Consider the following 23,823-nt stretch of genomic DNA (forward strand, 5'->3'; position numbering starts at 1 on the left):
TTTTTCAGATATTATCCTTACATATATTTGTGAAAGTGGTGAGACATGGAAAAATATTTGTAAAAAAAATTTAAAATACATATTTTAGGCATTTGAGGAAGGGATAGGATTCTTACACGTCTAGAAAGAGAAATTTCGGTGAGTTTTTTGAGCTTTGTGAAAGCGATTTTGATCTTCTTTTGTTTTTAAATAATGTCAGATAACATTTTAAAATGTATAAATTTTGTACACTTTTTTTAAAAAAGTGGAGCTAACCAAAAACTTTTATTTTTTAATGTAAATAACAAATTTATCATTTTTATTAAAATAAATTTACACTCATGCCTAAGGGCAGGTTTGGGATGCAAAACAAAATATAAAATTTTCATCTCATTTCATATCATTATTACATTTTTTTTAAATCTCTATATAAAATATAATAAACAATTCAATTTTTTCAAATCTCAATACATATTTTTTAAATTTTAAAATAATAATAATATTAAAATATAATATTTTAAACTTTAAAATAAAATACAAAATTCTTATCTCACCCTCCAAACCTGCCCTAAATGTTAAAACTGCATATATCAATTTTGTTCATTTCCATCGTAAAATGAACCTACTAATTAATTTATTTTCTAGTTTTCTAGAAAAAAATAATCTGATAGTTCTTTATAGATTTTTGGCACGCACGCACGCACGCAACGCACCCATATATAGGATCATTGATTCGGTGCGTCTTCTCTGATCTTCCTTGCGCGCGGCGAAGTTACTAGAGCTCATGGAGGTCGTACCTGTGGAGAATGATGAATCGAAGAACTTCAAAACGCTGTTTTCATTCTATTCCAGCTATCTATGGAACCGAGTAGTCGGTTTCTTGCCCACTTCAGCCTCTAGTTTTCTCGGGAAAATCTCATATCTCTGTCGCCAAGCAGCTCGCGCCCGGCTCCGGGGGCGGAGAGAATGTCTTCCCCTCCCGTTGGCTTCTGACTCTCTAGACTCTTATATGTATGCTACCTCTTCATTCTTTTTCCAACTTGTTTTACATTTATTTTTTGCATGTCTTGTTTGGCTGCCGAGGAAGTGGATGAAAAGTATTTCGGATTTGGCATTTTATCTTGTTTCCAGGGTTAATGAAAAACTCTACCAAATTGGGTTCAATACTTCTCGCTACATAAGCTGCCATTTCGTAAAGTTCTTGTTTTGAATTTTCTTTTACAATGAATTGCTGTAAGTGTTCATTCTCTGTCAGGTTTTAATAATTGTATTGTTGTACACTTTGAGTGGTTGTGTAACGCCCGATGCTGGAGGTCTAGAGAGTTAATTCCTCTTACCTAATAATCAATTTCAACAATGCTAATATGTTCTCCAAATCCAAATATGTATTTCCAAAGACTCCAAATCAAACATAAATTCCTCTAATCTGATTAACTACACATACTTATATGTTAGATCCTCAATACAATAAACCAAATAAAATAGATTTGCTGCTCCACATATCTCAAATAACATGGTAAAATAAACCAGAGTTTACATAAGTCTCCATAAACCACCTAACATACTGAAACCTATCTACTGAATAAAAATAAATCCACCAACAGCAATAATAACCCGAGGTACTCAACTACTATCCTCAACTAATCTTGCCCATGCCCTCTATTATTGATCCCCAGCTGAACCATTAAAGTCATCTGAAATATTGTGAAGATAAATAAGTGAGTTATCAACAACTCAATTCAGATAACGTATACTAGTATGTAAATATGAACATTTACAAAGTTCAAAATGTGGAACAAAACATTTATTTTCAGAATGCAGAATTGAAACATGTTACAAAATATCAGAGCGAAACTTTCAGAAAATATTATTATTCCAAAAAAAATTCTTTGACATATCATAAACTGAGACATCATCTTCATATCATATCGGAGCATCACATCGGGATAGAGACCATATTTAACCCCTGTGGTAAGGTTATAAACTACTATTTTACACGTGACGAGGCCGTATGCCACTATTATACCCGTGGCTGGGCCATATACCATGTTTAACCCTTATGGTAGGGTTATAAACCACCATTATACCCGTGATGGGGTCGTATGCCACTATTTACTCGTGGCGGGGCCGTATATCGTTATTATACCCGTGGTAAGGCCTTAATGGAAACAAAATAGAAACAACATTGGAACCATATTATAATCAGATTCAGAATAAAACATTCATGCTAAGGGTTTTTAGATGACACATCATATCAAAACATAGTACTGAATAACTTTAGATCATTTCACATATTCAAAATAACATAATCATATTTAATCAAAGCAAAACGTTTTTAGATCTCATATTCGCTCTTTTTCGGAAGAAATAGAATGCTAAAATAATCTTATGTCCACACCAGTAATGACGGAAAATACTCTCTCTTTATTCAGATTTCATAAGTATGCATAACACATATCTGATGTTGTTTTCAGGTTTCTTTTCAAAGCAAGCATGCATATTTTTAAAATCAACCTCATTTCATTTTTTTTATGCAAAGTCTAGTACAAGAACTCCGCTTACCTGACTCTGGTAGTATATTGTCTATGTTTTGGGACCGTAGTCTAGCTGTATCACGATAACCTAAATCAGAAATATTTGTTCACGAGTTATTAACTCATACCAGCACATAACCTTACCTAACTAAATTCCGTCATCCTAAGAATAGAGCGAAACAAGCTTATAAACAGCCCAACAAGCTCCTGATTTAACAGTTAACCAGCCATGAATATCAATCCCAAATATACAACATCAACCCAAACAACATATAAATCCAAGACCACTCATCAACTCAACACCCCACATATACACCCAAAACAGCCAACCCATTGACTCCAAGCATCCACACAACTTACCACACGTCCAACACAATCAGCATAAAAAACATCATCTCACAAGCTTCGAAGAACAACCCCGACAGCTACCTAATTCCACACCGTACAGCCACCAATCAACTCCATCCACCACACATCAACCCAAGTCACTATACTTTAACAATTAGAAAAGGCATATCACAACCAACATCTCCAACTCTATTAATTATCAGTTTCATCATATAAGTAGTGACATAATTATCTTCTAAAACTCATTAACGTATAGATTTCCTAATAACAACATAATCACAAAAATAAAGTTTGAATTTCCTTATCCAAATTCCGTTACTGTGATAAAATGAATTCGATATCGGGATGAGGTTGTCTAAGACTAATTTCAATGCCCTGTGATACCAAGTGGTGGTGTTAAAAATGAGATTTACAACTGTGTTTAAAACACGCCAAAATAAATTATGTGTGGCTAGGCTGTGTGATGTAACATACCAAGAGAAAAACAGCTAACGTGGCTGAGGTGAACCCATGGTAGTGCAACTTTAGTATCGGCACGTGGAAGCAACACAACGGTAGATCACGATGGCTGAAGCCAAACAAAGGTGAAGAGATGAACATAGAGAGAGAGAGATATGAAACTTTAAGAGAGAGAATGAATGAAGAGTGGGCTTACCGGCGTAAAGAGAAGGGCATAACCCAAGATTAGTGGCCTTGATGTCCAACTCGAAAATGGGCGACGACACACACAGCTACAGTCAAATGGAGGTGAAGTGGTAAGGCCTAGGGATTTGTTTCATCACAACCCAAATTGCCATTAGTGTTCAATTAAAACACAGAGAATGAGAGAGGGAGGGAGGGAGGGAGATCCTTACCAGCGTGTGCGGAGTATGGCAGCAGACCAAACGGAGATGAGAGAAGAGAAAGTACCTGTGGGGAAAATGAGCCCATTGGATGAAGAGATCAATTGTGGAAATGGGGGTTCAAGTGGGGTGTTTGAATGAGACTAGGGTGGAGGTTACAAAGACGTGGGAGAGGAAATCTGAGATAGAGGGAATATGAAAATCAAAAGGGGAAGGGGAAGGGAAAACTGTCAGGAGTGGGAGAAGGGAGGAAGAAGAGAGTGTAGGGAGCTTACCTAAACGGCGTCGTTCCGTGGTGTGGGCTGCCATTCTTGTGGGCCTGGGCTTGGGCCTAGGTATTATAGGTTGTATGTATATAACTGTTTGAGGAAAGTGTGTTGCGTGCCTTACAGGAAATGAAAAGTCAAGTTGATTTGTTACAAGCTAATATATCTTGGATGATACGGTGCGCAAAGGGGTTTAAAGGGCAGGGAGTGGGCTTGGGTAAGTTTGCGGGCTGTGGCCCAAGTGGGCCTCAGGAGCTGCCTAAGGCTAGTGGGCAATTAAAAATGGGTCAGGCTCGGACTAGTGGGCCTCAGGCTGGGAGTGTGGGCCAGGGAGGAGAGGCTGATTTAAAGGGGAAGAAGGCTGTAAATGGGATGGGTTGGAATAGAAGCCCACGTCAGGTTTGGCAGGAGAAAGGCTTGAAATCCAGGATTTCGGGTATGCTGGAGGTGCCTGAATCATCCACTTCAAGCCCGAGTCTTGGGCTGGGTCCGGCACAGATAGGGGCGATGGCCTGCGGCGCCTCAGGTGGTGGTCCGGCGGTGGCCTCAGATTCGCCGGAAGTGGTGGTGGGAGAAAATAAAAATGGCACTGAATCCATTTCTGCTGTTGATGGCTCTGGTGTTGCTTGGGGAGGGTCACCTCTTTATGGGGTGTCTCAGTCTCCTTCGGCAGACCCTGGGTCACCATTATTCTTGGCCCAGACACAGCTAAAGACGTGGGGGGAAGAAGATATGGCTCTCGGTTATGAGGGAGCCAGTGAAGAGTTGGCTCACGGAGATGAGGGGGAAGGTATGTTGACATTATTTGACCCATGCAAATATTCTTCATAGGGGGAGGAGGCTGTAGAAGAGGATCCTACTCTGTTAAGTATGGTTCCTCCTGGAATTTCCTTGTATTGGGTTTTGAAAATAGTAGAGGAACTCCAGAGCTATATGGGGATCTCGTGTGTGGGCTATGGAGAGCAGTTTAAGGCTTTGATTATAGCCATGGAAGCAAGTCAGCATGGTGCCAGGTCAAGAAGAGATAGGGAGTTAAAGAGGCTGATGTGGTCCATTAATTATGATGGCAAAGAGGGGAGTTCGAGTCGTGGAAGAAACAAGGGGAGGGGTGGTACAGTTGATAAATGAAGTCCAAAATATTGAGTTGGAATGTTAGGGGGTTGAATGAGATTAATAAACGCTTTAGAATAAAAGCTTTATTAAGGCAATGGAAGGTAGACATCATTTGTTTGCAGGAAACAAAGTTGAAGCTTGTCAATCGTAGTATTATTAGGAGCATATGGAACTGCCCATATGCAGGTTGGACTTACTTACCCTCGAATGGGGCCTCATGAGGTATTTTGGTTATGTAAGATACGAGGGTGGTGGAGAGCATTGATGAGTTTGTGGGGGAGTTCTCGGTGGGGTGTTTGTTTAAAAATTTTGATGATGGTTTCCTTTGGGCCTTTGCTGGGGTATATGGTCCGAATTTGGATAGTGAAAGGCGGATGCTTTGGGATGAGCTGGCTGGTCTTTGTTCTTGGTGGGAGGCTCCATGGTGTATTGGAGGGGATTTTAATGTGACAAGATTCTCCAGCGAAAAATCAGGGGAGGGACGACAAAATCAAGCTATGGTGGATTTTTCAGATTTCTTTTTTGAGTCAAGCCTTATGGATATACCCGTAATGGGAGGGGAGTATACTTGGTCTAATCATTTTTCTTGGTCGAGACTGGACAGGTTTCTCATTTCTCCTTCATGGGAACTTCAATATCCAGATGTAAGCCAGAAAAGACTCCTGAGGATTTGTTCTGATCATTTTCCTGTAATGCTTGATGGTGGTGGTATCACAGGGGGTAGAAGGCCATTCAAGTTTGAGAATATGTGGTTAAAAAAGGAGGGTTTTGTGGATTTGGTTAGACAATGGTGGAGTTCCTATTTATTTGAGGGCAATTCGAGCAATGTGTTGGCCAGGAAATTGAAAGCTTTGAAATTGAATTTGAAGATATGGAATGAACAAGTGTTTGGTGATGTAACCTTACAGATGAAAAGCTTGACACGAGCTACAAAGCTTGGAGGGTGTAGGAGTCGAGAACAACCGTAAAGAGCAAGTTGTTTCTGAACTTGAAAGATTTGACTCTATTGGAGGAGATTTCGTGGAGACGGAAGTCAAGGGCTCTATGGCTTCGGGAAGGGGATAAATGTACTAAGTTTTTTCATCGTATGGCTAATGCACATAGAAGGTTTAATTCTATATAGTCCTTGAATATAGAGGGAGTTGCATCCTCTGATCAGGTCGTGATGAAGGACTTTGTGGCTGGCCATTTTGATAATTTGTTGTCAGAACCTCATACATGGAGGCCTATGGTAGATGACCTAGTTTTTGAGGGCATTGATCAAAATAGCATGATGTGGTTGGAGAGACCTTTTGAAGAGGACGAGGTAATACTAGTAATCAGAAAAATGAACAAAGATAAAGCCCCAGGCCCGGATGATTTCACTTTGGTTTTTTTCAGACTTGCTGGGAGGTGGTAAGAGAGGATGTTATGCTGGTTTTTCAGGAATTATTCACTTATGGCAAATTTGAAAAAAGCTTAAATGCGACCTTTATTGCTCTAGTCCCAAAAAAGGCCGGTGCAATAGAGATACAAGACTTTAGACCGATTAGTCTTGTGGGCAGCGTGTATAAGATATTGTCAAAGGTTCTTGCTAATAGGATGAGCACAGTCATGGAAAAGATTATCTCTAAATGCCAAAATGCCTTTGTGAGGGGGAGACAAATTTTAGACTCGGTTCTTATTGCCAATGAATGCTTGGATAGCAAAATCAGGTCGGGAGTTCCAGGTCTTCTATGCAAACTAGACATGGAGAAGGCATATGATCACGTTAATTGGGATTTCTTGATATACATGTTGAGTAGATGTGGTTTTGGGGAAAAATGGAGGATGTGGATAAGGCATTGTGTGTCTACGGTTCGTTTCTCGGTCTTGGTAAATGGTGATCCTGTGGGCTTCTTTAACAGTTCGCGGGGACTACGACAAGGTGATCCATTATCACCCCTCTTATTTGTTCTAGTAATGGAGGCACTAAGTAGGATGGTGTCGGCAACAGTAGGGGGAGGATTTTTTTCAGGATTTTCAGTGGGAGCTTCATATGGCCCTACCATTATTTCTCATCTTTTGTTTGCAGATGATACCTTGTTGTTTTGTGAGGCCAATGTAGGACATATTCAATCTTTGAAGGCCATCCTACTCTGTTTTGAAGCTGTATCTGGGCTGAAAATTAATCTTGCCAAGACAGAGATGGTAGCAGTGGGAGACGTAAGCAATATTAGGGGGTTGGCTAGCATCTTGGGTTGTGCAGTTTCTTCGTTGCCGTTGAAGTACCTTGGGCTTCCATTGGGGGCTGCTTTCAAAGGAAAAATTTGAGCGTAGGTTGGCCGGATGGAAAAAGTTGTATTTATCAAAAGGGGGGCGGATTACACTTATTAAGAGTACTTTATCCAACCTTCCTACGTACTACTTATCTTTATTTCCTCTTCCCGCTAGCATTGCAACAAGAATAGAGAAGCTTCAACGTGATTTTTTATGGAGTGGCATAGGAGATGAGTTTAAGTTTCACTTAGTGGGATGGGACAAGGTTTGCTCTCCTATGAGGGATGGTGGGCTGGGGGTTCGAAATGTGAGGGCTTTTAACAAGGCATTATGAGGTAAATGGTTGTGGCGTTATAATTATGAGGGGGAAGCTTTATGGAAATGGGTGATTGACACGAAGTATGGGAGTGAACGGGGGGGTAGGTGTTCTAAAGAGGGCCAGGGGACATACGGAGTGGGGCTATGGAAGTACATACGTAAAGTTTGGTACTCTTTTGCTAGTAATACTCGATTGTGCTTAGGGGATGGTAGTAGGATCAGCTTTTGAAAGGATGTGTGGGTGGGTGACACGGCTTTGAAGGATGCTTATCCAACAATTTTTAGCATTGCAAGGGATAAGGAAGCCATGATGGCCGATTTGCAGATACTTCATCAAGGTTCCCAAGAGTGGAACATTAATCTTACTCGGGAGGCTCATGATTGGGAAGTGAATATCCTGGTGGAATTTTTCAATTTGCTGTATAATACTGCTATTGCAGCCACAAATGAAGATGCCATGGTATGGAGACTTGCTCGGAGAGGAAAATTCACGGTAAGTTCTTTCTATGACTATTACCATGCAACAAAGGCATTATTTCCCTTGGAAGAACATATGGAGGAGCAAAGCATCAACCAAGGCAGCATTCTTTGTATGGACAACAGCTTTAGGGAAGATTTTGACCATTGATAACCTTAGAAGACGTGGTTTCATCATCACAGATTGGTGCTGTTTGTGTAGAATTAGTGTTGAAACGGCGGACCATCTACTTTTATATTGTGAGTTTGCTAGAGGTATTTGGAATTATTTTTTCAGCAAACTGGGAGTCGCATGGGTAATGCCAGGCAGGGTTGTATTTTTTGGTGTATTTGGAGTGAACGAAATGAGCGACTTTTTGAGGATCATGAACGTTCCTTGGAAGAGTTTCGTAGTTTTTTTCTGGAAGACTTTGTTTCTGTGAACCATTGCTATAGATTTCAATGGTTCCAGCTTCCATGATTACCTTTTAACTGTTTCTAGTTCCTAAATAGGTGTATGTCTTTGTATACTCCTAGTGTACTTGGGCTATGCCTATCTTTCTATCAATGAATTACTTATTACCTATAAAAAAAAATGTATATAACTGTTTAAACTTTTGGGTTAGGTATGCTTATATAAGGTACTGATGGGTTTCGTTTTTAATAGTCAGTGCCTTTGAGATTTCTTCCAGTGCATGATGAGTGTTCTATGTGCCTTTTTCTAAATAAGAAAAAAAAATTAGTTGGGATTTTTATTTTGATTCCCATGAAATGCTGAAATGTCTTTATGTGGGCCGCATTTTGATTGGAGGTAAAGTTTGTGAAACAGTTGTCTTTAACTCTTCAACAATTTGATATAACTTATTTACTCAGAAAATGGATTCGTTTGATTACAAAGCATGCTACGTTTTATAAAAATAAGTTTGCTTTTTTGGGAAGAAATTAAACTATTGGTTAAATGTTCTGCACACCAGGGTTTTGAGGAAGCCATCTAGAGTTTATGATGTTTTGGAAAATATTTTAAAGCATACGCTTTTCAATTTGCATAACGTCCAGAAGAATTTGCAGTTTTGGCAATCTAGGGCGGAGGTTAGTAAATTAATGATGTATCCCAACTGATAGTGTAGGTTACCCATGAGCTTTTAAGTAGTGTTATCTAATTTGTCCTCATTTTTTCTGAGTTTATTTCAGGGATCAAATGCTCGTAAAATGTACTTTATGATCTTTGAGAGAGGGCCACGGGCTTTTATTCATGGATCAGTTAAGTTGATACGTGTATGTGTTGCCGAGGGTTCTTCCATGCAGCATCTGTGCCATTCTGCAGCATCTCACATATCTGAGAGAATAAAAGTCTTAAGTTGCTTACGATCTGAGCTTGCTATATTCTTGGCTCAGGTTTGCTTAACCTCATTCTTGTTTCATTTTAAGCATCCAAAGAGTATTGGGTTTTCCATTTTTTTATAAGTAAAAAAATTATCAATCAACACAAAGGACGCACCCTAGTTTGCAAGATGTATAACAAGAGAGTCAACTATCTAGGATTAAAAACAGATACGAGAAAGTCATGAAATTGGACCATCTTGAGATAGGATTTTTGCCTTCCAGCCATATATTTTTTGAACACTTTTTCTTTTATCTCTCTGAGTGATGATGTTTTGGACTTGTGGAAAAATATGGTCTGTCCTAGATGTTCGGTGCCAAGTTGCGGAGGTTAAGAATTGCTCTTATCTCTCCTTTCTTATTCTGGCTAAAACAAATTGCTGACTTCCTTTCATTTAAGGCTTGGCCTGACCAGGAGCAGCACGTTTGTAAACACTCCTTGGGGGTTTCTGCTTCATCTCTGTTTGCCCTGCTAAAAAGAATTATCACCAGCAAACAGCAAACAGTAAAGTTGAATTAAATCTCTCGTCTTAGGATCAGCCTGGAGAGAACTTCAACTCCCAAAATTAAGAGGAATGGTGATTGAGGATCTCCTTGTTGCAAACCTTGAGTAGGTTAGAGGCTGTCAGAGGAAAGCATGTATTTTAAAGTAATAAAGTTTTGAACTCCTTGAGGGTCCGTTTACTATCCTCAAAACTCCTACTGTTTCTTTCTCTCGAAACTCACCTTCCTTGGTGTTGCACTCCATCGTGATCAATCTGGTTATTGGCCGTTGGGAAGGGAATGAAAGGGGATCCTTTTTCCTCTTATTCCCTTTGGTGAAGAGAATTAGTGTGAAAAAGGAAAGATAATCGGTTGGTTTTTGGAGGAAACCTAGGCCTCAAAACACCAACTGTCAAGGATAAAGCTCACTGCTTTATATGTGATAGCATGTGATCTTATATAGATTACGGCTTAAAGGAATGATAACTACAAAGAACAATTCTCAAGTATTAGTGTTTATCCGAAAGGATAAAAGTACACATGAATTTTAAATAACTTAAAGATAAATGATAGTAATAAACAGATTCTAAAATAAAAGTGAAATGCTTTAGCCACAAAGAGATCCCATAGAAGTAAAACCACAAACTAACGTGGTATGGTGTGGTACGCTAGATTGTAAATCTACTTTTATTGTAAAGTAGATCTAACGTATCATATGAAGTTTTGTCAGTTTGTGGGTTTACTTTTGTGGAATCTCTTTGTGGCTGTAGCTCTTCTCAAAATAAAATACTTCTCGCCAGGACTTATTCCCAACTATGTGATCTTTCTCCTGCCATGTGAAAATGTCCCATGCAGATTCTCTGTTCCTAACTTCTCTGTCACCTTCCCAACACTAGGTGGGTAGGAACAACCTTCCATTCTGCTGTAATTTGTGGGCCTCCTTTTAACCCTCTATGTGAATAAAAAAAGGCTCGCGACCCTTTTGTGTATGGCGCAAGCCAAAATAACCACGTCTGAAGAAGTCACCCTACAAAGCATTAGGCACCTCATGATGGAATAAGAGATGGTCAACAAACTGCCCACTCCTCTTGCACATTCATGTTACACCTAAGGTTATATTGAGAATATGCATAACCCACATAGAGTGGGTAGGCTAATAAGCTAGTCATGAGTGCTAGTTCTATGTTGGCTACTTACTAGGTGAAATTGGGTTTTATAAGTAACTAAGGAAATTTTAAAGTGACTAGACTTTTTGGGGTTATAGCTTAAATGTGGCTACCGCTTTCCCCAGGTCGTTGCATGCAGCATCAGTCATGTTTTGATTTGGAAACCGTGTTATGGGCCCACTATGCTTTGGCTGCGCTGGCCATATCTGAGTTATACCCCCAAAAGACTACTCAATTTGAAGTGTTTCTAGAATCACTTAGGTGGTAGCATGTGGTATGATATGTCATGTATGCTTACCATAACTAATGAAATTCCTATTTTTGATAAAATTCCTATTTACTGATAAAAAAAAATGAATATTCTTTTGTTGGTAGATAAAAATATTGAAAAGAAAAAGAAATCATTAAATTATGTCCGTGTACTTGGGCTATACCTTCTTTTCTTATGAACAAAACTTCTTGATTACCTATCAAAAAGGAAAAACATTAAATTCAAGGTCAAGCTTAGAAGTGAAAAAAGCCCAGCTAGAGTATATTATTCAATATTCTACATATTTAGAAGAGTATTGTTGGATTAGCAAGCCATTTTTTGTTTCCAGAATTCTTTTTGGCCGGTATTATGGCTTTCTCCCTAAAAGATCACTATAAAAGAACTTACCAAAATGAAAAAAACCCTACACATCATTTTCGTCTGAGGGTATAAATATAGTTGATTTTTTCTGCCTCAGAATATATATTTTTTTGATAGGTAATCAAGAGAAAGCAAGTTATTAATTGCCGTCTCAGAATAATGAGCCATCGCATATACCTCTCAAATTACATCAAACTGAAAAATGATCTTTTTTCAACACTTTTTTTTTTTATCAGTAGATCTTTCTTCAAAACTTTGCTTGGTGTAACTTCATATAAAGGGATATATAGACACATATATGCTAGCTTAGCTAAATTTTCATGTATTACCTAATAACTTCATTTATTTCTTGTCTTCCTTTTCTTCAAGAGTCTATAATCAGACTTTTATTCAATTTCATTTATAGATTTATGTGGAAGTTGATAGATTTGGGGAAGAGTTACTGACGGATCCAGAGACTTCATTGCCTGCATTATTGGCCACAATTAATGGTCTATTTTCAAATTTAGAGGCATCAATTGGACATCTCCATGCAACTTGTCAGGTGACTATATAAACATAAGAATCATGTTTTTCATCACCATCTTGTGGTGATCACTGTTTGCTTCTCCACTATTTTCATTTGTTTGATTGTAGTTACCATGCTGTATGCACGTGTATAAATATTCTATTATTCTTTGCTATACATGCAAATTTCAATTTTTAGTTTTTCCCTCTTATTCAATGATTACTTTGCAGAGGGATGCTCCTGTTGAAGGCGGCTACTCGGGCCTGCTAAAGTTTGAGAAGCTACTCGGAGTAAGTCAGGAAGGCTCTCAGTGGACTGATTGTGAAGTTGGAGAGGCTATCAACTTGATTTATCGAAATATTCATACTCTCGACTCTTATTTATCTGATCTTGTAAGAGCTTCTGCCATATTTGATGCTTTGCAAAGAATTTGTTCTCAGATTTATTGGAATGATATTTAACATACTGTAGTGTATGATTATCTCATAAAACTTGTGTTTGTATTTTTTTATTTCCTTATTTTGGTTGGCGATCATCCCATTTGTTTTTGATAAGGAAAGTGATCATCTATAAATTTGTTGTACCTATTTATATGATCTTTGATAAACTTTTAGTACCTGCAAATTATGGAAGCCTTTCCAAAAATGAGTGATTTCTATGTTGAATACTTGTAGAAGAAAAATATGACAAGTGCAGTTTGCAGTGGTTCACTTTGATTTGTGTTGGTCTTCTGGATCTCATTAGCAGTTCACTTTGATTTGCTTCTGATTTGTGTTCTAATTCTGGATATCATTATTACAACATTTTTTCAACATCATTTAAGGCATCAATGTATATACAGTAACACTACTTTATATCCCTTGCATACCTTTCCTAAGTTTGGGCTTTGATATGCTGAAATGCTGTATATATCAACGCAAATCCATCATTCAAACTTCCTCTTAGAGCACAGAGCTAATATTGATTTTTGGTATGATATCTAAATGTCTTGTGCGATTGAATACCGATGCGGTTGATCCTGTAGTGACATTTTGCAACATGTTCTGTGTTTTAAGATATTTGTATTACTTGCTATATTGTTTGATTCAAGTTTGTTAATTATTTTGACATTTAATTGATTTTTTCCCTATATTCTATCGATTATATTTGGTTAGTACTATGGATTTTCTGCTAGTGATTAGTATACATGTGTGAAGTTGTGTGATAGCATTGTAATGTGAAACTTAGGCTTGATTGTGGAGCCTCCTTAGGTTTGGTTTGTAAAGATTATGGTGTTTCCATTCCCTTCCATGTTATATAAAGTATAAAATTGACTGAGCTTGTTCCAAATGGTATTTTAAGTCATAGTTGGGTGCTTCGATATGGAATGTGTGGAGATAAAAAAGACCTGCAAAGGAGAAAGCGCTATTTTAGATCGACATACACATTGAGAGATGAAAGTTAGGAGAGCATATGGTTAGCTATTCAAGTAGTCTTCTTCGTAAATGATGGATACCAGGTGCGGTTTGTATTGACCAGTGCAATCGTGAGCACGTTAAGTATCCTGTATTGGGAGTACATTTCCAAGAATGAAACTTATGGGAATTGATGGAACTCCACAAAGCTGGGGAGCATGTGGTTTGATTCAATGCAAAATGAAGAATCGTACTCAGGCTTGACATGTTGTGAACCTATGTTTTTAACCTTTCGTTGTTCTATCATTTTTTAAACATTTATATAAAATGTTGAAACTTGACTATTTATGCTTTTTGGGTTATATATAAATAGGAATCTCTGAGAATTTTTCCGAAGAATCCATAAATGTGGTGAAGTCATCGTTTTTATATAATTTGTTAACGGAGTATTATGTAAGAAACTAAAGCAACCTTATTTGAAGTCCAACCACATGCTTCATTTTGCAGCTAATGGCTTTCAAGTTTTCTAGCTGGGGGCATTGAAGTCAAACTACTTGTTTCTTCTTGGGGTGGAGTGTTTATTTGGGCACGCCATTTAGTGGGGATGATATAGGTGTTTCCGAGTTGGTTGGAGTTTTGGGGTGTAAGGTGCTCTGCCTACCTGGAGGTCTTTGGAGTTGGTGTTGGGTGCACTGTTCAACACCCAAACAATGTGGAACACTTAATGGAAAGATGGAGTAAAGATTGGTTAGCTAGTGAAATTTGTACTGATCTTAGGGTGAGGATTATTCTTACTAAAACACCTTATTTAGTTTTTCTATGTATTTCCTATATCTTCTTACAACATCTAACCACATTTCTAAGAAATGGCAAAAACGAAAAAGGGATCTTGTCGGAGTTGGGGTTGGTGAAGAGGTCCAATTTCACTTGGTGGATTGGAGTGGCGTGTGTAGGCTTATCGTGTGCAGCAGTTTGTGGAAGTGCAAAAGATGAGAATGTTCAGCTAAGTTATGTTTAGAAATTGGCTTTGGACATATAACGAGAAGGGGGACCAATTTGGAGGTATTGTGAGGACAAAGAGTGACTTTTGGAGAAATTTTATTGGACTGTAGCACTAGTAAGAAGGCATGATTGATGCAGCCTAAGCAAGATCATCAGAAAGGATTAGGAGCTGTCTGATTTTACCTAAGTTTGTTGCGTTTGGAGGAACCTGTAGTTAGAGCATGGGATTAGAAATTAAGTGGGCATTTCGAGACTGGAAGGTTATAAATTGTGGACTCCTTATTTGAGTTGTTTCAACTTAGTTTTGCTAGGAAAATGGCTTTGATGTACAGTGAGAGAGAGAGAGAGGGGGGGCACTTTGGAGGTATTGTAAGGGGAGTGACTTTTGGAGAATTGTTATTGTACTGTAGCACTTGTGAGAAGGCCATTTGATGGGGAGCAGCTTTTGCACAATTGAGGTATTGTGACATGCCCGCACCAATTCATATCGGATGTGTCTGCAGCAGATTGAAATTTCATTTTGAAGTATCCTTTCTTCCAGAGGTTATTTGGCTTGAACTAAGTAATCAGAACTTTGATGGAGGAGCATTTCTTGTTTAACAAGTGCAAAGGTTTATATTTAAAATATTGTAAGAATGACTTCACTATTTTGGGCAATCTCCCGTCTTAATTTTCTGTATTTTCTAGGTTGGTTATATTTTTTAGTGCAATATTTAAGAGGATTTCTTGTACACTTCCTGTTTACTTTTAAGCATCCATCCTTAATTCTATTAAATATTTTTTCTACTGATATCAAACGAAAAGCCTGCAATATCCAGTATGAGTGTTGTGGAAGCGATTTGATATGCATATAATGTGTATGTTTCATAAATGCACATGATGTTGCTTAAATGGACTGGCCACTTTTAAATAATTCTTTATTAATTGAATGTTACTTATTAGGTCAAACAGGGATATCATTAAATTTGGTTTGAAAATTGTTGGATGTTTGATAGCAGAATAATTATTCAAAGTTGCGTCTGCCTGGCTGAGTTTGTGTGATTGATTGGCTTATGTGTTGGTTTATTGCGTAGTTTGATCAGGTCCGAGACATGATTTGTGCTTGCATTTTCTTCTCTTAGGTTGCCAAACATCGGAAACCCAGAAAGATAACTTTACACTGGGTCCGCTATACATGTGGTGCAGTTGGCCTCTCCATTTGTTCTTTTTGGGTCCTACAGCATAGTAGTTTGATGGGAAGTCCTGACATTGACAACTGGATTCGTGAAGCAAGGGACTCGACTTTTAGCTTTTTCAAAGATCATGTAGAGCAACCGGTACGTTCGTACTTGCTGTATTTTACTATGTTGCTTTCAAAGTAGCAGTTACATGTATGTGACTTACTTTTGTTTTCATGAACTTCCAAAATTAGATTTAAGGTGTTCATTCATTAATAGGTGACAGATTCATAGGCAGAGGAAAGGAATACAAAGGTCCAGCCCTAGCAAAAATGTCCCATGGTGAAATGATACCCCTCACTAAAACAGAACTTCCCACTGCCAAATAACGGAATATTTTCATGATTCTTGCATGATTTTCTTGTATCTTTTCCTATCTCTAGATATGTGTCTCTCTTTTATACAACTGGTGTACTTGGATTAACCATTCCAAACTTTGTAATGAAATCTTGGTTCTTATAAAAAAATAGTGGAACATTTATCACATAAGGTGTTGGGCAGTTATTGAAAAACGATGGTGTCGATTAAAAAGTATTATTATTTCGTCTTTACTAGTCACAACAGTGGCTGTTGAAGGGGTTTCAGAAATGAATATAGTCAAAATCAATTGTGCAACCGGTGGGGATCAGTAATTGAATGATATTCTAGTTATATATTTGGAGCAAGATAAATCCAACTCCATTGGCTGTGGGGAAATTGCAACAATTTCAAAACAGAAAAAATCATTGAGGATGACTGAATAAATTATCATCGTTTGCTCAAGCTCCACCCATCCTATATAACATGGTGCAGTTCTTTAATTCAGAATTGAATATATATATATATATATATATATTTTTATAAGTATTCATAATTGAATATTTTTACTTAATGCTTGCATAATTTTTTAAATCCGTAATGCATGCTAGTTAGTTAGGCTTTCTTATTGACTTTTTTGTACTCATTGAAGTTGAATCCTTGCTCCATAATTGAATAGGTGATAAATTGAGCTTACTGTTCTTCTTTAGACCCTCATTTTGGGACAGAAGGTGTATATCTGTCCAATTTTGTTGCTATCAGTTCTCTTTTGTTTATTCTTTGTGCATTACATTGTTTATATATCTATGGGGTTTGAAATTCTCAATGCTTAACTCAAATCTTTTTACAGCTTCGGTCTATTAGAGATGAACTTTTTGATACATTCAGGAAGAGGCACAAAGGTGTCATGGAGCCTGAAGAGGTGCAGTTAACTTCTAATTCCTTGCGCAGGTTATTGCTTCTATTTCCACATTGTTAACCTTTTCCCATCATGCACATATAACATTTACCTCAGTGATGTCCGTAAAAAAAATTACCTCAGTGATGTCTCAAAAGGGGTTTGGTAAACAGTGATTTTATTGAGAACCTATAAGTGCGTGCTCCCACTTTAGTATGTACGGCGTTGCATCAAACTTCAATGTTTTTCCATAAAGTGTCCAATAAAAAATTGACGTTTTGTAGAGAAAATATTGAATGACTTTGATCCTTTCTAAAGAAGTAAATTTCTATACTTGATATAAGTTGTCCCATTTATCTTTTTGTCCATCAAATTATACGTATTTTTTAGCTGAACTTTCCTTCATCATGGAGTGCTAGGGGGATTGCATTTATAGTTGATATATGATTTTGCAGTGAACATAATTTGGGTTTCTTAGATAATGTTTTACTCTAACCTTCACACATTTATCTCTTTTCTTGCAGAATGCTGTTGACATTCGGTGAGCAGACCAAAGGTCAAAAGTTCCCAGAGAATGCATCAGATCAGGAATTGCTGGAAATAGTGATGGAAAGGTGGTTGTCTTGCAGTGCTTGCTTATTTTAGTTACTTTCTAACTGTATTTTCTATTAGGTGCTTCAATATGATTGGAGAACTGTAGAAGAGAATAGTTTTGTCCTACTTGCCATTTTGAGGTTCCATTTATTTGCAATGGATTTTTTTCTTGAAACATCTTTCATTTGTTTCAGTATTGAATAAAATGAAAAATAGAAAAAAATGTTTGGGATAAGGTTGTATTTGGGAAATTTACTTAGAAAATAGCTATAATGCTTTTAATAGTAGATATTTTGTGTAAATGACTGTGCCTAACTCATTAGTTATAGGTTCAAATGCATACAATGAAAGAACCCAATTCATGAAACAGAACCCAGGACAACACATGGACTCGCTTTAGTACCAGTTTCCCACTCCGAAACGGCCGATGGAGCTTTTGGAAAGGGTATTTCAAATATTGGTGCACCTCCATTCACAGTTGTGCAAGATATTGTGGTAATGGACTAATGCTGTATATGTAAGCGGGGTGGAGAAGGCATTGGTCATCTTTTGCTACACTACAAGGTGGCTCAAGAGTCTAGACTTGTGTGCACCAATGTTCTTTACATTTCGGATTGTGTGGGTCTTAAGAGCCATTATATTCAATACTCTTTATCCTTGGATGGCAGCACATGGTAGCTTCCGCTCATGCTTTCTAGAGTTCTTAGAATTGTGTTCTTTTTCTTCATCCTGCTAGTTGGATGTCTACTACTGCATACTTCCTGTGTACTAGAGTTGCAGCCCTTTGCGTTTTGAATAAACTTAAAAAAAAAAAGGTTCAAAGGCATCCCTGTTTTTACTTGCAACTTCTTGGCCTTGTATATCAATCATTGTTAGCACATAATATGTGTTCAGTATAGGCTATATTGCAAATGAAGAAATATGGCTATCTTATGTCTATCTGATAAGTATCCGCAATAGATATTTAAGGTGTCCATAGGATATGTATTTGGATATCAATTTTTGTATATTTGGATATCAATTTTTGTATTGGATATTGTTTAGATACGGTAGATATGACATGGAGACCGTGACATTTGTGGTTAACTACTGGTAGGTGAAGTTTTGGACAGTTGCATGTATGCATATGAAAAAGAATTTTGTGATGAGGGAGAAGATCCTTGTTACCGCTTTCTGTCTAGACTCTTAAGATAATTGGTGAGTTTGTGGACCATCTCACTTTCCAGTTGCTAAGGCGTGTTGGCCCTTTCTTGTGTTGCCTTTTTCATGGTAAAGGGCATGTCTAATTTGGATAGATTTTTATTGACAAGTAATTGATATTTTTTTAAAGTACCATCCCATATGGCCCACATACCTCATTGGAATATCGCCCATCCTGAGCATAGCCAAATTTTGCATCCATCATGGCTTTCCACAAGGGCTCCCTTTCATGCTGGTATCGCTAGAGCCATTTCCCTCAAAGGGCCAGGTTGAACAAAAGGTCCTGATACTTGGGTTTAATATCGTGTTCATGTTAGGCGTTTGGCTTGTATAGAACTGCAAAAGCTTAAAGAGCCTTTCTGTCAGTTCTAATGCAAAGCATGGGACATATGGATAGATGTAGGATTTTTTTTAATGGAGCTGGAACTCCAGTTCGTTAGTTTAAGTTGCCATTGTTTCAGATACTGTGTTCTTGGTTGGCAAGTGCTTTTCCATCCTCGTTCTGTCTTCCTTTTGGGGTTTCTAGACTTCCTTACTTTTAGACATCAATCAGCCTTTTGGTTCTTTATATTTAGGAACTAGGGCTTTGACACTCAGATACTTTTAGTCTTTTACAAATATGCATTAGGTGCACGCATCTTGTGAGTATATCCAGTTTACTCTTGATTTGTTTTCAGTTGACCTTGCAACATTACTCAAATGGATAAATTCAAGCCTATCATTGCGTAGGCTTAGCTGTGACAGTTTCAGCCTGAAGCTTGCTCAATTGTGCCAAATTTATAATTTGATTCTTTCAAGCTAGATGGCAAGTGCTGATAACTTACAGGAAATATTACTGGATATTTATAACTTTAACGGTGCCAGAAACAGTGAAAAATAACTAAGAATTATACTTGATCATAGAGAATTGTGCTACATATGGAATGCCTCTAGATTATCCTACTTGTATAAAAAAAATGTCTATATTATCCTAGGGTAAAGAGATTTACTTGAAATAACAAATACCTATGTATTCTCTAATATCTTGACCGCTGCATTCTCTAATAAAAAATACCAGTCCATTCATGACAAGGTAATTCAGCATTGTAACAAGAATACAGGGATGTTCATTGATTTCTTGGATGTAGGTATGAAAAGGAACTTGCACATCCCATTCAGAACCTTCTTAATGGAGAGCTTGCTCGTGCTTTGCTTATCCAGGTAATATATGCAATCATTGATATGTACTTGTTTAGGCATTTAATGTAAACTTACGAATGTTTTGTTCCATCGCAGGTTCAAAAGCTGAAACTGGATATTGAGACGTGAGTGTTATTAATCGGTATCCTTGGGTTGCTATCCAATTTTATTGACAAACTAGTTTGTCTTATTTTTTCTATTTCTGAAATTATTTTTTTGAACAGGGCAATGCTTGAGCTGGACCAGATTCTTAAGGCGAATGAGATCAACTTTGCTATTCTAGCTGCTTTACCAGCATTCTTCCTCTCTCTTATTTTGCTCATGGTAGTGCGTGCATGGTTTAAACAGGTAGGAAGACTGTAGATCTCCTCTGTTGTTTTTAGAGGATATTTTCATGAGTGAGATGTATATTTGCCTGTCTATGCATGCAGCGTTTGATGCAGTTCATTGCACTGTTCCAATTAAGGTCCCGTCTACAGTGACGTGGGCCAACATCCATGCTTGTTTCCTTGAGTAGATGGAATCATTTATTCATTTTTCCCTTGCTGATATAAACTACTTCATGAGTCGTATAATTTCCATATCAAGGTTTTCTGTCACCGTTTGAGACATTTCTCCCTGCAGTCTTTTTTCTACCCCAGAAAATCATAATTTATTTATGGCCAATTTCTATTACTGTTGGAAGGTACTCTACTTCATGATTCCTTGAATGAGATACACTAGTTCATTGCCTGTGGTTCCCATCACAAACTTATCATAGCAATCTATCTGTAGTTATGCTGAGATTAAATTTAGCTTGAAGTTTGTCATTGATATTCAAAAACAGTTGGTTTCCTTTTTTTAATAGGTTATTGGAGCCAACTGTTCACTCACCAAATTCCTTTTATATCAATAAAATTTTACTTTTACCTATTAAAAAAAAAAAAAAAAAAAACTGTTCACTCACCAAATTAGTCTCTCTTCTCTTTTAATCTCTTTTAACCTCCTTGGAGCCAGTTCCCTCCCCCCACCCCCTCTTTCCTCTTTTCTATTGTCTCGTTGTCTTCAGTGGGAGAGTGCTGTAATGTAGTTTATATGCTACCACTTTCAACATCAGCTCATGCTTATAGCAGCCAATCATCCGTTACTGACTGATGATTTTTAAAATAGAAATTTCTAAAAACTCATAATTTTTATGTCTATTATTATATTTTTTTTTATCTAAATTACACTCTCCCCAAGATTTGAAAAATATAACCTTATACTACAGAACAGTTACTATTGTTCTTTGGGATTGGTAGGAAGCTTGGGATTGCCAGTTTTGGTAACAAGATTATATGCACTGGAACAGTCAGGAATTATGATTAAAGATGTGTAGTTTTGAACAGATTCATTTTAGTGTTTTGTTCTGATTTAAAGAACAATAATGCTTCTGCATCCAATCACATCTTGGCCCAAAACACACGCTCATAGACTGAGGCATGTTGCTATGAAACACGGAGCTATCAATCCATTGAATTTTTGGGCATCCAGTGAAGGATGATATTCCATTATAGAGGCCTGTATGGACATCACTGAAAGAGATTGAATTTTTCCGTTCACCTTTTGATGGAGTAACCTTCACTACCCACTGCGAGGAGTTATCAATCCTTTCTAAGTTCCGTTATCACTACAATTAGTTTTCTTTTCCTTCCCTCCCTGTTTAAGGCATAGCCTTATCTCAATTTTCGCTTTTGTAAAACAGGATACCAGAGCAGAAGGAAGGGGTAGAATGGCTCGGCTCCAACGGAGACTACTTATTGTGGAGGTTGAGAAAAGGATTATGCAATTCCAAACTTATGTTGACCAAAATCAGGTAAGAAGTTAAATCAATTGTCAATTTTTATCGAAAGAATATTTTCCTTTAATGAGTGGCTACTTGCTTGTGTTTGTTTTACTTTTTCGGTATTAGAAAGAGCTAAGCCCATAGAAGCCATAAAATCATGAATTCAGGTTTGCAATGTTCCATTGCATATTATTAGTATGGATAGGACTTTCTGCAATTTCATGTCAGTCTATATGAATTTTATGCATTCCTCAAGTAACATCCTGAATTAAACCTTCTCTTAAAGCCACAGTTTTGATGATAGGCAATGAAAACTTTCCTTTTCAACTTTTAATGAGCACTACTATAGGCTGTCTTCTATCTCCCTGAATTACCACTCCCACTCGCAAGTTGTTAGATTGAATTAACACCCTTTGCACTCATTCTCCGCTCGAGGAAATTTCTGCTAATATCTTAATATTTAATGCCACACTGTCTCGTATGATTGGGTGGTAAGCATGATGTAGATTGGGGACAAGTTTACTAATGACAGAATTGTCTTAATATTTGGATAGAGTGTTCTATAGGATCTCTTTTTTTCCTAGACTGGCTTACTTTTGGTGGTGCACTGTCATAACTCTGGTGTTTTATGGTCCTACTTCGCAACCACCATCAGTCACAGCAATACATGCAAGGACACATGGCTTCCATATACAATTGGGTTCTCTGGCAGAAATCTTCAACATCATCATTTACCTTCTATCTTATTGTGTGGCCAGATCTCATCATAAGAAATTGAAAAGGGAACTGAAAAATAATTTACCGGATATATATTGTTTTAGAGTACGGCAAAAGTTCCAAGCATTCAGTTGCATGTTATCGAGTATTTTGATCCAATTTCATAACTGGTATTTGACAATTATTGTTCCCAGGTTCTTGTGTACTTGAACTTATCAAAAAAAAAAGAAGGTTCTTGTGTACTTGAATGAATGACAAGTTTTTGGGCTACTTCCATCATTATTTGCGAATTAAGAAGATAATAAAATGTTACTTACTTCAATAATAAACACCACTCCTGGTTTATAATCGAAAAAAATCCTCACGTCATGTACTTTTCAGGAAAAGGATGCACAGTGCATGTTTGGACTGATGTTATACAGTCTTGATCGCCTATATCGTGCTGTTGAGAGGCATGCAAAAGCAACCGGGGAATGGCAGTGGTCAGTTTTATTTTGGCTGTTTTTGTGTTTCGGTTCCTTCTTAAATACATGTGTGCTTGCATGTGTGCATGAAATATATATATATATATATAGAGAGAGAGAGAGAGAGAGATTTGAATTTAGACGCAGAGTTAACCAGTAATGCTATTTTGAACAGTTTGAGACAGGATATTATTGATCTGGGAAAGCCTGGCCTTCAAACTACTTATAAGCTCTTGGTGACCTCACGCATGGAGCGGATTTATGACTGCTTGCTTCCGGCATTCAAACGACAATAGTACTTCCATCTTTCTTCCTCCCTCCCCCCTTCACTTTCCCCCAATCTTTTTGCATTATAAATTGCTGCATCACAATTTTTGGGATGGTAATTTTGCTTCAGAGATTTTTTGCATTTGTTTCATCCAATTTTTCCTTCTTTCATTTTCATCATGTGAAATTTAGGAAGACTCTAGTCTGGGACCTCTCTTCCAGAAAATAAAAATAACTTTGCTTGGATTATGGTTATAGCACATGATGTGTGCTTGGGGGAAGCTGAAGTTATATATGTTGCTTCTCCTTTTTTTGTATTCTGATATTTGAGAGAGAACTTGAGAGGCTGTTCAAACATATTATACCCCTCAAAGATGGTTTTTTTTTCATTTTCAGAGTGAACTCCAGATAAATTGAAAGTGTAGTAGTCATGATCCATATCTTCTATATACGCAATGTTACAGCATCGACATAGTTCATGTGTATTATTAAGTATGTAATGCAGAATGAGGGAGAACATAAAGCATT

The 23,823-nt window shown here is 37.4% G+C and overlaps 1 protein-coding gene across 1 annotated transcript; it reads left to right on the forward strand.

Moving 5' to 3' along the window:
* The first annotated feature begins 707 nt into the window (after nucleotides 1-707).
* On the forward strand, nucleotides 708-23,823 carry LOC108983795 (protein DGS1, mitochondrial). The gene is made up of 14 exons (XM_018955557.2): nucleotides 708-990; nucleotides 9,069-9,183; nucleotides 9,286-9,489; nucleotides 12,161-12,298; nucleotides 12,493-12,654; nucleotides 15,780-15,974; nucleotides 17,023-17,123; nucleotides 17,595-17,684; nucleotides 19,992-20,064; nucleotides 20,140-20,168; nucleotides 20,268-20,391; nucleotides 21,767-21,877; nucleotides 22,946-23,046; nucleotides 23,204-23,823. Exons 1-14 carry the CDS (start codon nucleotides 764-766, stop codon nucleotides 23,322-23,324), a joined length of 1,791 nt encoding a protein of 596 aa, XP_018811102.1. The 5' UTR covers nucleotides 708-763; the 3' UTR covers nucleotides 23,325-23,823.

This window comes from Juglans regia, chromosome 5 (genome assembly GCF_001411555.2).
Source record: "Juglans regia cultivar Chandler chromosome 5, Walnut 2.0, whole genome shotgun sequence".
Taxonomy (NCBI): domain Eukaryota; kingdom Viridiplantae; phylum Streptophyta; class Magnoliopsida; order Fagales; family Juglandaceae; genus Juglans; species Juglans regia.

Bases quoted from the DNA above. Each gene is read 5' to 3' on its own strand.
- LOC108983795 (XM_018955557.2), top strand. From the start codon at position 764: ATGGAGGTCGTACCTGTGGAGAATGATGAATCGAAGAACTTCAAAACG. The intron at 12,299-12,492 runs GTGACTATATAA...ATTACTTTGCAG, and splicing joins ATCTCCATGCAACTTGTCAG to AGGGATGCTCCTGTTGAAGG. The intron at 17,124-17,594 runs GTTATTGCTTCT...CTTTTCTTGCAG, and splicing joins ACTTCTAATTCCTTGCGCAG to AATGCTGTTGACATTCGGTG.